Here is a 15,466-nt window from a genome sequence, read left to right on the forward strand (position 1 = left end):
TCATCACAGTGAAGCGCTACAGAAGATAGGTTGTGACTTGTGATTAAAAAGTTGTTAGCCAATCAGCATGTGGTTTCAGTCACCTCTGCTCCTCATTCATCACATCCATTTATAAACCACCAAGATGTCGATGGCACAAACCCTCATCTCAAGGCTTCACTAACCAGTGGGTGACATCACAGTTTGTTCGGTCCATCTTTTAGGCTGAACTCTTTAGACTCCAACCCCACTATAACTGTGAGTTACACAGGACTGGCTGAAGTCAATATCTCACTGTATTTCCTCGCTGCATTTAAGCAAAACAAAGCCTGAACCTCACTGTCAGATCACTTCTCATTATTTTAGGTTTAGGTATATTAGGTTACATGGCTATTTAACCGTTGTTTACACTTGTTAAAAAAAAAAAAAAAGAATACTGCTGGGGCAATCAACAACACTTATCTGTGGACCAATCACAGTCCATCTACATCATTCAAATGTTCTCCTATGCTGAGAGCTTTCTCCATAGTAGGCATTAAAATGACCTTAAAAATCTGAGTTCTATGAACTACACTGCTCTCTAGTACCGGGTTGTACCTCAAATGATTATTAGAACAATTAAAAGGTTCTGTCCATTGCCCATGACGACCAGACGACAGACCTCAAGACCATCAGAAGGGTCAGGAAAATGCCACTCACAACTGGCTCAAACCGACACGGACCAGAGGAGAAGTCAAATATTACCTATCGAAAATGAAAGACTGTATTGGAACTTAACAGCCAGTGAATTACTAACTTTGAAAAATTGCAGTTTATGAAGAATTGAAACCGCAGGAAGAGTAACACCTGTAATAATAACATATGTGGTCTGACCTTACAACACCTCCATCCAACTGCTTCTGCTAAATGCACAGACCAGCAGGATGAAAATGGATAAAGCAGCCATCCTTTTAGGCACATTTCTGCCTCTCTAATAGGGGTGGGGGGAAAAATCGATACTGTGTAGTATCGTGATATTTTGTTTTCTAATAATGTATCGATACAGGGACAGCAGAAATCGATATGTTGTTACAAAAAAAGTTTTTGTGGACTGGAACATGCTCTGACTTCAGAGCATGTTGATCCTTTTTCTGAGCAAGAATCCTGACATTCCTTCACTGTCCAAATGTGTTTAACTTTTTTTTGGCAGCAATAAACATGACAGTTTACTTATTTTAATTTAAGACATGTTTTATTTTAATTAAGTTTAAAACTTTTTTATTTAATGTAAAATTATATTTTGTTTTAATTTACTTTCAAATTCTTCAGTTGCTGAATGGGCTGCATAGTTTTCATAAATTGCATAGTTTAGAATAGCTATAATTGTACCAGATGGTTGCATTCAGTTAAGTTGGACTAGACTGTAATACAAACCGTTCAGTTTGTCAACAATAAAACTGACTGAAATGAGAGACTGAGTGTGAGACTTTGATATTAGATAAAATGAATATTGATAAAGTTTACCTTTATGTACAGAATCTGAATATCGCAAAATATTTAAAAAAAAATTGCAATAATATCGTATCGTGCGTTAAGTATTGTGATAATATCGTATTGTGGGATGTATGGTGATTCCCACCTCTACTCTCTAACCTTTTTTTCTACCACCGCTCCAAATTCACCCAGCTCCTTAAAATGCAGTGTTTCTGTCATCATCTAATGCAGTGGTTTAGGTCTGTAATAATCAGTACCAGACAGAAAAACCTTTCCAAAACAATATGACGACTATATATTCACTATCGCATATTTACTTTTCCAGTTAAACTCAGGTAGTTGGGTTGCATCCCGTGTGGAAACTATAGGATCTGCTTTTTGGATGATACTGACTTGGATGGCGCCATGTGTTGCGATGAATCTGAGCTATAACTACAGAATAGACATCTGAATTATTGCTGATTCTGAAGAACACTGCGGCGTTTGGCATGGAAAGCTATTTCGTAACACAGAAGGGGCTTTTCATTGTTTATTAGTTCAATGCCTCTGAGCAGTTATAATTATGACGAGGCGCCAAAGGGACTTTTACAGACCGTTAAAAAGTTTGAGTCCTGCTTTCAGTGCCCTGCACCAAATGTTGTCCATCATCATGAGTACACCCTGTAAATATGAGGTAACCATTTACTACTGGTGAAAGGCACCAGGGTATCCCTTAGCACAGAGGTATCTGACAGTAATTTTTTTAAAAACCCAAAACATCCAAGCAATCAATCATTTCAAACCATTTTAGGGCTATTATGGCAAAGGACTCTGTTGTGGGCAGAACTGGGGCTGATGGTTCAGCCAAGGACTTACGTATGGAAACAAATCGAATGAGTCTTTGAGAGTCTGGTTTCGTGGAGCATTTCTGAAAAGGGAAGTTTGTAATGAAATCCGAAAGGAAGATTTACTGTGTTTGGGAAAAACTGACAAGAAGATTTAGATTTTTATTCAAATTATTCATACAAATTGAAGTAATGGAAATCATTCAGGTAGTCTGCACATCAGGTGCAAAATAAATCAGTGGAGACAGCTAGAGTGGCAGCCAAAGAGAAATAAAAGAAAGCAAAGAAAACAGCAAGAAATCAGTGAGAGTAAAAGGGAAAATAAGACATACTAAAGGATGGAAAAAAGGAGGAAAAAAAGCCAGTACAAATCAGTTCTCTTTTAACTCATTATACTAGATTCATAATGATAGTGAACAATTAGGTAACTCACATTGCTGACAATGCCAAAATGATATTGTACAGTGGACCTACAACTATGCAACAAAAGAGCAATAAGCTAGCAAAGTGCAATAAGTGATTTTCTAGTTTCTGCTGAAAAGGGTGAACACGAACATTTAGAGCAACCATCGACGGAACAGCAGTGATAGTTATAGATGCAGTTGTAAAAATACCCTTTAGGATAAAACTTGACTTAGATGTTTCAGTGCTCACAAACACATTTGTTTGTGCATTTTTAAATGGGATAAAAGTGCAATTTTTGTGATTTTAAAAAAGAGCAGATGTTTTGGACCACTGATTAAAAATAATGAGCAAATACTTCCCACTTGCTTTAAATGGACTGATATGTACAGAAAGTTTAAGGTTGAAAGAATCCAGCATCAAGCCTCAGGTCACAAAGTCACCAAAGCTATTACAGCTACAGATCTGATCAATGTCAGGTAGAACTACATTCATTTAGACTGTATGTTGCGGCACTATAAACTTTACTGAGCTGGTTTTATCACACATTTTTGACATTGTGGTTTATAATAAGCACCTTGATGATGATTAATTTATAAAACTGACCTGTGTTCAAGAGTAACAAAGAGCTGCGCTTTGGGAAAAACCTCAATAAGCCAAGATGGATCTAGCTAGAGCTGACCTAATGCCCTGATTAAACACCAGGGAGGGACTGAAGAACGGGGTCTTTCTTCATTTCCACTGAAACAAAGACCTCCTGTTTCATAACCCCACCTGGGACACTTAAAGTGGTGTTGTTGTATGGAGACTGTCGAAATTTAAGACAGCTTTTTCTTTCTTTAATGTGTTTTTTTCTCAATGATTTCCTCACAACACATTTATACATAAATAAATAATAAAATTAGCTTCTCGAACATCAGTGAGTCAACATCAAGAGTGAAAAAGAGGACAGTTATGTAAAATATCTGGACTTGTAATCAATGACAGATGTGCAGTGAGTTTTAGAGGTCAGCTTGCACGCACCGACTTTGTTAGATAACACTTCATTTAAACTCCCATTTGAGCAATGACAGGCTTCAGACAACCGTGAGTCGTTAATATGACACTAAGCTCTGCTCCAAAGGTCATAAATTACACCCAACAAATGATTTCTCACCTGTCTCTTGTTCTGCCACTGCAAAGCATAATTATTAAAAGTGAAAGGTTGGGTGTAAATCAGTGAAATTTGAATAAATCAATTTGACATAACAGAGGCTGGAAGTGACATCTAATACCAATTTGCTAATATATGTTTCTTGACACAGCTGTTTTCATATCTGCATAAAATAGCTTCAGTCATCTGAAACATTGTCAGCTCTTCTTCTGATTGTATTTCTAAAGATATTTTTGCCCACTGGTGGCATCTAGACTGACCACAGCACCTGACATTTTTATTCAAACAAATTACAGCTAAGTGCAGAAACTGGTTCCCTTTCACAGAATAGTTTCATTACTTATAGCTACTTTTAAAGCCAGACTTAAGGTCTAAAACGTGTTTTTACAGTTAACAAATCATCATTAAGTATATATGTTATATGTTATACAGAAATCTATAGTACACTTCTCAAATTCAACTTACATTCACATTTACCGGAAAAATATTTAAGCCAAAACTGATCACTGATCCTGGCATGTCACTTGATTCATGTCATGTTATGTTATATATATTGATATCAACTGACATGAGAACACTATATATTATGGCAATATATTTTCCCTCATTGTGCCCAGACTTAATTAACCACTGGGGATTCAATTCAAGAGAAAAAGCTTTAAATGTCCTCATCTGATCTTTGTACTCAATGTCAGCAATATTGGATTATGATTTTTGCATCATAGCAATAAAAGAACCAAAACAGACATTCCTGTTATTTGATGAATTAAATATTTTTTTCTAAAAAAAGAAGAAAAAAAAAGAAAGAAAGGAAGACTTTCAGCAATATTTTTTTCACAATATGTCTATATTCAGATTTTAAAAGTTATAAACACCCTGTTGGGAATTTCATGCATATTGCGTGCTCCTACCAGGAAATCTGATAATATAAACCACTTTACAGTTTCCTGCCAGCTTGGAGAAGAGAGAAAGAAGAAAAACACCCATCCTAATCTAGTGTATACAGCTGGAAATTCTCTTTTATTAACCAGGCTGCCGAAATGCTCAGGGCCAAGGTTGAACAGCAGCTGGCTTTCACTAATCTTTAACCTACAAACCTCCTTTTCAATCACAACTGTTTATTCTGATATGAACACAAATGGGTTGGACTAGCATTAAAAATTGCAGGCCCCATCTGTGAGCTTTAGACACAGACAGTAAAGGCAGGCAAGAATGCTAGCGGGGCAACTGCCTCATTTAACCCACAAAAATATGACCGAATCAAAGCTTTACTAATTGACTTGTCTTGTAACCCATCCCCAACCACTGCCCTAGGGTGTTACTGGGCCCTCTCCTTCTACAAATCAACGAATAAATATATTTCATATTAATTATCTAATTTATGTGCACCTGTTTTACTTCATTGACAGTTTTTACTGCAGTTCACTATCACACTAGTTTCTCTGCTCGCTCTCTAAATACAACAAAAACCAACAAATGTTAAACTGTCTGAAAACAAATGTGGAAATATCTTGAGTCAACCGCAACCGTCTCAAAGTCAGCCCAAAATATCTGTACTAGCGGCTCTTGTGCTGATAATGTTTGTAAAGGTGTAACTGGAGCAGGGCGATATGATCACGATATACATTTGAAAATTTGCGATAACGATATAACTGACGATATAATTGACACTAGACAAAATGCTTTACAACTCCACAACTTTATTAGTGCAAAAAACCCATCAAATGTAACAGTGCAAATTCCTTGCTGACAGTTTAACCAAAAGGCATTTCCAGTGGAAATTGGTCGACATATCCTCAGCATAACCATGTATAATATCCACAAAACTTAAAAAGAGGTTATACACACACAATATGGTAATATTATGTTGAAGCACAGTACGTATCACTCCGCGAGGCTCCTGCCTACGATAGCCGTAATGCTCCGACAATCCATCAAACGGTGCGGCTTTGTAGCTTAGCAAAGTCGTACTAAAACATTTGACAGACTTTTGAGCGCCATGTACCACATAAAATCATTTCCAGGTCAGTAAACACAACCAGAATTCATACATAAGGCACACGGGATTATAAGGGGCACTGTTGATTTTCAGAAAAATCAAAGGATTGATTTTAAGTGTGCCGTAATTTCCAAACAACACGGTAATAACGACGGCCCGCTAGCATGCGCTACCAAAAATAGTGCTTTGTTGTGTGTCTGACGGACGAAAGCTAAACCAGTTCCACACCACTGAAGTTGCAGCATTTTTACAAACTAATTCTGGTTCATCTGTTTCATTTAACGATCCACTTTTGCTCTTCTCATTCTGCGTTGCCGCCATGTGCATATGTAAACAAAGGCACTGCGCATGCGCGTTTTACCCATATTCTATCGCGATATTTCATTTTCCTATCGTTGCCCAAAATTACACCGGTATTACTGTGAACGGCATGATATAGCCCAGCCCTAGCTGTAACCCCCCAAGATGCAAGCCCACAGTGAAATAAACACCCCTTTACTCCCCCCCACTGCACCCTCCCCTCCAAAAGCAGTCAATCTAGAGGGAAATACCGCCATGCGTCCACGCCCACTCAAGTAGAAACACAGTTTTTAGGAAACAGGGTGTGAAGAAAAGGCTTCAATCACAAGAAACTCGCTGGGCTCAATGACAGATTGTTGCAGAAGTGAATGAAAATATCCCATAGCCTTTATATCATTTAACACCCCCCCCCCCCCCCCCCCACCCCCAATAAAACGTAAAAACATCTGGGGTTTAAAGAAAAAATGTCTTTGTCACTAATCACATCAGCATGATGATGTTCCCATGTTTTTTATTCAAAGAGGGCAGAGCTGCTTGTTGACGCTTTCTGTGTACCAACATGGAGACACAGCAAAGCCTAAAAGGACCGACGGGACTGTCCAGTCTGTCACCACCCCCTCGCAAGCCCTCGCAATCACACAAAGGATCTATTGTCGAGCACAATGGGGTCACCCTCTCTGTTCTCGCTGGTCTGATCCTAGTCAGTCACTGCTCATAGAGCCTGGACGCTTTCCAGCTACAAGGATCTTCTAAGACAACGTTGAGCCTGGACAGCCTTCACTCACAAGATTCTGTGATCCTACGATTTAAACTGTCAACTATGTCAAGGACAAAAATAAAATCTGATAGATGTGTTTATGGAGAAACCTATCTAGTAGTGTTATTGTCTCGTCTCAAGACGTAACCTCAAGCTTTTTGCTTAGTGTTTGTAGTGATTTTATTTCACATAATACAAACTTAATTGCAATTTTGTGGCTATAGAAAGCTCCTGTGTTTGTGAAGGCTGGTAAAAGTTTAAAAATCACAAGTAATAATACTGATAATCCCATCTCTAATTTGACACTGGACATATTGTGAGGAGATGTGACCTTTCAATGCACTAACAAAAAAAGAAGAAAAAAAAGCTCCAACCATACAGACATCCTTAGAAGTAACACCCTGACATTCAATGACATTTTAAAGTGCAGTAAAGTGGTATTTTCGGTAAGGGTTGTGGATTGTAGATAAGAAGACTTACCTTGGAGCATGCATCTGTATGCAGACTCTGAGATGGCGTATATGTGAGGGGGCATTTCGTGCCTCTTTTTGCCCCTGTACATCTCAATGATGTTTTCGGAGTAGATGGGCAGGTTTTTGTAGGGATTTATGACCACGCAGAAGAGACCAGAGTACGTCTACAAAGAAAAGAAAACATTGTCCAGTGTTAATTCCTCAGCAGCCCTAATGCAACATTTATGACATGATTATTATATTATATTACCTTAAATGTATTGATTACAGTGGGCAGTAAATGGGCAAGGATTTGGATGTAAGGACAAATTTGTAAGTAATGTGCTTCAACAGGAAGTATATTTTGTGTCTGCAGTACATGTGTCGTCCGCATCACTTAAGCAGGAACACGTCACTATGCCAACTAAGAAAACAGACCTTTAAATTGAAATAGTTGGATTTTAACCCAAACCATGATCTTTTTCTGAACCTAACCTAGTAGACGGTAATGCCTAACCTTAATGAAGTTACGTATTTTTAATTAATAACTTGGTTCTTTAGTCTGAGCAGCAAAATCTGTTTGTCTGAACAGCATATTCATAATTCACTCCCTTTACGCTCATGAGCTCCACCTGTTCATGAGGCGATGTGCTTTTCTTGTTTGTGATGATGAGCATAACCAAAATTAGCTTCATTTTGAGCTAAGGGTTCGAATTAACAGTTTAACATAGAGATCAACAGACTTCTATTTTTTCTATTTCTTGTAATGTGCAATACTTCCATTAGTACTGTACAGTAGCAGTACAGTACTCTCAAGATGCATGGAATGAATTCAGATATGTTTATTTTCTCTGTTTTCTTTGAATTATTGTAGGGTCAATATAGAGATATAGAACTGAAATTCTATCTTGCATGGAATTCTTTTTATTACAATAGAAATGTAACCAGCAGTAGGTTAGCAAGACATAATGGTTGCTAACATAATCCTACATTGCTCAATATGGTGAATTTTTATTTGGCAGAAAGATAAAAACACACAAGTTATTCAGAGAAAGAGGCGATTGTTTAAATAACTTTCCCTGTATTAACAGGCAGGTTTTTGTAAATGGGAACATACAAGTCTGATCTAGTCCAATGTTTCCTATCAGACAATTTGTGAATACTACAAATCCTCTAAAAATCAATTTTACTTAAGAACAAACATACAAAATGTCCTGAAAGTCCCACTGTGGTGCCTATATTAAAAACTGTATACAACTGGAGATTTCTCAGTTTTCTTTCTAATATGCAGAAATAATGTTTTTCTCTGCATTAAACTGGTGGCAGGTTTACCCAGAAATCCTTTAACTAACAACAAAAATCAGAGGCAGCGGGAGGTGATTTTAATCCACAACAGAATATCTGCCTTTTAGCTAAAAAATGCAGACAGGCCAGGGCAGGGTTAATCCCTGACATGTCTGCTGCTGCTGCTGCTAGAACATTAACTAAAACTGTGTGGGGTACAGAGTGAAGAGCACATGAAAGCAGATTAATTATCTATCAGTCCTGATCAAGCCTAAAATTAAGATGCAAAGATAGTAACAATACGGCTTTGTTCCTGCCTGACACTTTATTCTCTTCTCTCCTCCTCACAACCCTTTTTAAGCTTTTACTCCTTTTTCTCTGTACTTTGAGTCTCTTTTACCTTTCTAATGTATGCGCTTGGCTGGGCTGAGAAGCCACACTCTTTAAATGATGTTGTCTGCAGCAGCCTGTGGCCCCGCTAACCCAGTTGTTGAAGTGGAACAACGCTGATGAAAGGAAAGCATGTTTTGGGTGCAGTCTGGACTGTACATGCAAGTCAGTGAGAGAGAGAAAGCCTTTCCCTTGGCTGGAGTTTCACACCACACATTCATGTAAATGCAAAACCGACAGTGTTCACATTTACTTAATTTTTTTCTGAAGTTATATTGGAGTTCAAGTTAATCGAGATCCACTTCTTGTTTTTGAAGTTCAATAAATTTACAGTAAGCCTGTAAGTGATCATGTTGGATAATAATGATGTCAACACTGGCCAGAATGACTCTGATTAGGATTTTTGCCATAATGAATCAGCCCCAGTCTGATTCAACAGCCCATTATCAGTTAAAACAAGTGTACTTCTTTAAAGTATTATTTTGTACAGTACACTGGAAATGCTCATAAACCAAAGTCATGCATATGAATACCAAAGATTATGATGATTTAAGATCTGATCCATATTGCCCAAATAGCCACTGAACCTAAGATCCTCGCACAACTTAGCACACTAAATTCAAACACTGCTGGTAATGGAGTTGCTAAAGTTGCTAAAACAGAGTTAAAACTAAAACCTGCCCAGAAATGCATACACTCCTGAGACTTACACACAGTATCACTGAAGCCCATGTGTCTGGAGGGTGGAGTAACATCACCAGATGGCCAACAACCCGTCCTCCCCACCCACTCTATGTGCACAGATGCTGTAGACACAGCTCTGCTACAATCTGGCCAACGAGAGATTTGTTTCTCTGGCAACATTAGCAGTATTTGAACACCAACATTACTATACAGTATTGGCACTGACAATCCTCCACCTAACACTTATATACTTTGCTAAATGCCATCAACTATAAAAGGTAACTTGAGCTTACAGGATGTATTTGAGGGAAACAGTCATTATATCCACTTCGCAGACCCCCTACAGTGGGCACAGCGCCAAGCAGACAGATCAGTGATCCTGACCAGCGTGGTCCACAGGCAGTGGGGAGAGGGATGACTCAGCTGGCTGTCCTTCATGGTGGACCTCAGGGGGTATATGCAAGATTAGTGGGGCTCAGGGGCAAAAGGGTTGGCTGCCTACACAACCAGGCAAAGCACGATATGAGCCAGCAAGCATCAGCCATAACACCACACCAGAGCGCTGTGGTTCATTTCAGTATCAAATGACTTTTGACTAAGTAAATCTCCCTATAGAAAAGATACCAAAGCACTCCTGTGACAAAAGTCATATTTTGATCAATACTTGTTTTAAAAAATTCAAACTTGAAAAAAATCTGGATTTATTAAAAATATGAAAAGAAGACACTTGTTTTTTTAATTAAGTGGATTGTCTTTAACTTTAATTAACACTTCATTGAATAAATAAACTATCAAAATAAACCAAATCCACCACAGCTTAGCTAAGAGTGGATCTGGGCTTTTATGGAAGGGCTAAAAGAAGCTAAAAGTACAAATGAAAATAAAATTCAATCACTTAAACAACCCTGTATAGAATCGGGTAACCATAACTAATGCATCTCAGATTGTAGTGTTCATAAACTGTGCCCAGTACCCTGAGAGACTCTGGCCAACAGAGAAAGCTTTAACACAGTCTGAAGGGCTTTCTGGCTCTTCAGAAACATCCAGATGAATTTCTGTGAACTATGCAGTGCTTAGCAACAGGATCTGACTTGGTGGGAAAAAGGGAGAAGATTTCTGGCGTCTCAGCTTTCCACTCTGACATAGCGGGGCAAACTGGACTCTAGTCTTTGCTGACTTCACACAAAAAATAGCAAATGCATTTGCATGTTTTAATTATAACCATTCGTGTCTGGATAGAAGATTTAAGTGTGCTCTAAATCTTTAGGTGCTCCTAATCTCATTCAGCAGCTTGATTAAAATATAGGAATCTGTGGGCTAACTTACATTCAAGCAACAGTGATAGCTGAGAACCCCCCCCCCCCCCCAAATAAAAATGTGAGGAATAATAGCTGAAGTCACCTTGTGACACAGAAGACAATAAGTCTAGGTAACAACTTATTGTAAGAGACAGCAACCACAAATATCTCATTAAACATCCACATGCAGACCTATGGAAGGCACTGGGTCGACTAACGGAGAAAACCCAAACAACTGGCTACAATTGGAATCCAGGCAAAGCTACCATTAGTTTACACTTCTGTAGTGATGTGAATATGAATCTGTTAGGGTCGAGCAGTGGCTGTGGTTCAGGTGGCAGAGCAGGTCGTTTATCAGAATTTGAGTAACTGAAACACGTATGTGATGTTAGCATGCCATCTCCAGCGTGCAAGCTTCCTTCAGTCCACACACTCTTGAGCTCTTTCCACATTGCCCCATGGCAGCTTGTTTGACACAGAATTATCTCATTTACATTCTGCAAAGAGGTTTATGTCAGTGCTATGCTATGCTGGCCTGACTTAAAAGGTCATACAATCCTCAAAAGCAGGACGGGAAAACATGCAGAGTCAGGAATGCTAAAGCAGCTGACAAACACAATGCCCCATGCATCCAACTCAAATCTCTTCAAACCCTTTGTTTATTAATTTCACACTGGAGAACACTGGTCTTGTAGAAAAATCAAAAATTAATGATAACTTAGCAACACAAATTGTACCACAGAGATTAACAGAAAGGCATTTCTATGGGCCTCCAGAACAAGCAATAACAGCAAAAAGCTTACGCACCTCGGCTGTTAATTAAAAGTCACTTTTCTCACAGTAAAAGAGAAAAAAAATCAGTTATTTGAACGCACAGATGTTGCTTATCAGTAAACAGAAAGGGCTCTGTTAAGGCAGTTTGGATACAGTGTGACTCAGCAATGATCATCCCTGAGCAAAGACATGAGGCCTGGGTAATTTCTTTGAATCTCATAAGCCTTCATTAAAATATACAAACACATTTTTTTAGAAGAGCATTTGGAGTTTTCTGCTTTTTTTTTTTTTTTTTTACACTTTACCCTTTTAGGTCACACTTTACACTGAGTTGTTTTTACAGCACATACAGAGTGAAAATCTGGAACAGATTACTAATTTTCTTTCAGTGACCTACAAAGAGATTACATATGATCTGCATTAGAAAATGTCCTTTGATTTTTCTCATAAGGTCTGATGCTGTCCAAACACATGGCAAAACTTACAATCCTAAATCCTTCCCAGCATACACTAATGTCAAGGCCATTTATTGCCAACAAGTTACTTAATTACAGTAACATATTTTATTTTAATAAACTATAGTTTTGATTTTATTATCATGCCATCATGTTGTCAGAACAAAGTGCCACTTCTGTACTTTGGTTTTTAGTGTCTATAGTAGGGCTGGGCGATATGACCCAAAATTTATATCTCGATATTTTTTACCTGGACGGCGATATAAGATATATATCTCGATATTTTTTTTTAAAGCCATAAAGTAAGAACAAAAAGAGAGTTCTTAGTCAAAGCTGTGTCCCAGATGTCACACAGGCACTTTTATTAACATACAGCATAGATGTACATAAAATTTACTCAAAAATAAATTATGAGCATTTATTAAATAATAATGCTCCATAAATAAAAGAAAACAATGTTGTTTTTGTGCATAACAAAAAGCTCACAATTGTGCAGTCAAAATGTAAACTAACAGACACAGAGCATAGTAACAAAGATTTCACAGCTGCTCTGTTCCCAACTTCTACTGTGTTACTGACAGCATTGAGTTTGAAATCCTCTTCGTAACCACGTCTCTTAACAGGTGCCATTTATGGTCGTTATACACAATACGGTAATATTACGTTGAAGCACAGTATGCATTACTACGCGAGGCTCCTCGGTAGCCGTAATGCTCTGACAATCCATCAACACCGTAGCTTACCAAAGTCGTACTAAAACATTTTTGACAGATGCTGAGCGCCGTGTACCACCTAAAATTGGTTCGCGGCCATCAAGCACAACCAGAATTCATACATAAGGCGCGCTGTCAACTTTTGAGAAAATGAAAGGATTTTAGGCCGTGCAGCGCCTCTGGGCTGCATGGCGTTAGCGTGGTTAGCTCGTTAGCGTGGTTAGCTAGCTAACACGTTGACGGCGTCCAGCCCCACGCACGGGGTGATGCGCAGTAACTCGTTAACGGAGATTTGCCGTGTCCATCTTGTCGCTTCCTGCAGGTGAAGTGATGGGGGAGGAGGGGGAGTTGTGTTCAGTGAAGGAGGGGCGCGGCCGAGTAACGTTGCGTAAAGACAAAAGTGGGCGAAAGAGAGGCAAACTTGCGGCTCCACAAGTATAATTATAACGTAACATAGACTATATCGATATAAAGGATATTGTCACATCTTATATCTCGTATAAAAATATATCGATATTTTTTAAAAACTCGATATATCGCCCAGCTCTAGTCTATAGTATTGTTTAAAATATTTACACTTAGTAGTTAAATATTCTGCTAAAATACATCAAAATAGCTGAAGAAAAAAATATCCAATTCAGTTAACTATTGATTGATTGATTTTTTACTTAACAGGGCTAGGTAGACCTCTGTACTCTTGGAGCTAGTGACCAAATAAATTGGCTTTGCCAATTCCAGATTTATATTAAATTAATGGGTGCCAAATTTCAGTAGCAGAGCACATCGGATTTAGAGAAAGAAAGTGATCATGACCATGTGATGTCACTCCTGCAACATATCCGAGCCCAAAAAATACACGGGACAAATCGCTGAGCCGAAAGCAGTCTCAGTTACGCTTACACTTTTCAAAACAAGACAAACAATCTGAAATAATTTTCAACCAAATAATTTCAAGCTAAATTATAAAATATTATGAACTAAAAGAAAAAAACACAATTGCACAAGCCTCACATTCTGCTCTAAGTAAAATACCTCTCATTTCTAACCATGCATTCAAGTGTGAACATGGCAGCCGAACTGTACCTCCTTCCTGGGTCTCAGGTGGCCCACAACCTCTGCATTTGTGCTATTCCAGGAATGCGTATCATTAAGTGGGTAATAATCACAGGGGAAATCAGCAGATAATATGGGACACGAAGGCTTGCTCATTGAAGGAAATGTGTTTTTTAGACTCTTGAATTAAGAAAATCAAGTGTGAAATAGAGGAAGTTAGTTTATCTTTGTTTTGGTTAAAATGAACCACATGTTTAATAATCTTTGTTTTTATTATATAACGGACCCAGTAAAACAACTTCTAAGACATTAAATTAGCAAAGTTATTGTGTACCAAGCTTTTTCTTTCGGGGGGGGGGGGGGGGGAATAGTGATGTTCCTCCATGAAAGTTTTTACCAGGAATCCACCATTTATGTTTAAAGCCTTGTAAAATGAATGGAACTGGGTATTCCAGTTGACCCTCTCTCTCACTGTTAAACGCCACTGGTTTTGGCTAGCAAAACTATCACCTGAGACTCACATGTCAGTGACACAGAATAGACATGACTCTTTGCTAAGAAAGTGGGAAGCACCTGATCATAATCACAAAAAATAATTGACTATAGTTATTCTCTTACTTACATGCATCAATCACATTAACCAACCTAACCAAACCTATACTGACAAGTCACAGTAAAGTAAGTCATGTCATGTCAAATGATGACAACTGAACTGCTGAAAAAGACATTTCTTATGAATTGTTGTACTTCTTTATAACATACAAATACTTACATAAATAAGGCCGGAGTAGTAGCGGTCTTTGAGGTTGTGAAGCACGGATGCCTCGTTCAAGCAGGTCAGTTCAGCCATATCCTCCACCTTGGTGAACTTGGGCGGGTTCATCTTCTGGATGTCATCCTTGTTGATCACCGCCTTCTTCCCGTTTTCTGCTAGCTCCACCACAACCTCATCTCCACGCTCCTGTTGAATACTTGCAGCCTCGAAGCCGTGGCGTTCTGATGGAATCCATACCAACCTTTTGGCAGTCCAGTCGGCCTGTGCTGCCGGGTTGTATACCACAGCGCGGTCCACAAAGAGGTACCGCTCCGGGTCGTCCTGTCCACTCCTCTGTGTCATTGCTGCTGGAAACCAGAAGCAGAGCACTCTAGGCCACCTGTAGAGAGCAAGCAAAGCACGAAGTTCATCAAAATGTAACCAATTTTACCACTCAATTGTGAGTAGCACCCTTACTTAAAGATGTGTGAGAAGTTCAAACACCAAGGCCATTTTTCAGGCAGATAATTGAATTTAGTAGGAAAAGCTACTTTTTAAGCCAAATATTAGATTTTCCCATAAAACTAAAATGCAGCATAAATGCTGACTCCCTGTTAGCAGAAGAGTTATAACTATGGATGACATAAAATTCACAGAGTAATCTATTACTTTAGCAATGAAATTTAACAAAACAAGTAAGGCAGTAAGGCATATAGTTTCCA

General features: G+C 38.5%; 1 protein-coding gene across 5 annotated transcripts in view; it reads right to left on the bottom strand.

The window, feature by feature from the left end:
• LOC102775704 (myosin-10) overlaps positions 1 to 15,466 on the bottom strand; it is a 64,766-nt gene that overhangs the window by 43,861 nt on the left and 5,439 nt on the right. For all 5 annotated transcript variants that reach the window (XM_087841865.1, XM_087841868.1, XM_087841866.1 and 2 more), the window contains exons 2-3: positions 14,763 to 15,144; positions 7,368 to 7,524 (exon numbers count right to left, since the gene is read on the bottom strand). In XM_087841865.1, the coding sequence (XP_087697991.1) occupies positions 7,368 to 7,524; positions 14,763 to 15,107 (502 nt within the window). In that variant the 5' untranslated portion in view covers positions 15,108 to 15,144. The remainder of the gene's footprint in view (positions 1 to 7,367; positions 7,525 to 14,762; positions 15,145 to 15,466) is intronic.

The sequence above is a fragment of the Neolamprologus brichardi genome, chromosome 6, assembly GCF_056152115.1.
Source record: "Neolamprologus brichardi isolate AB-2024 chromosome 6, ASM5615211v1, whole genome shotgun sequence".
Taxonomy (NCBI): domain Eukaryota; kingdom Metazoa; phylum Chordata; class Actinopteri; order Cichliformes; family Cichlidae; genus Neolamprologus; species Neolamprologus brichardi.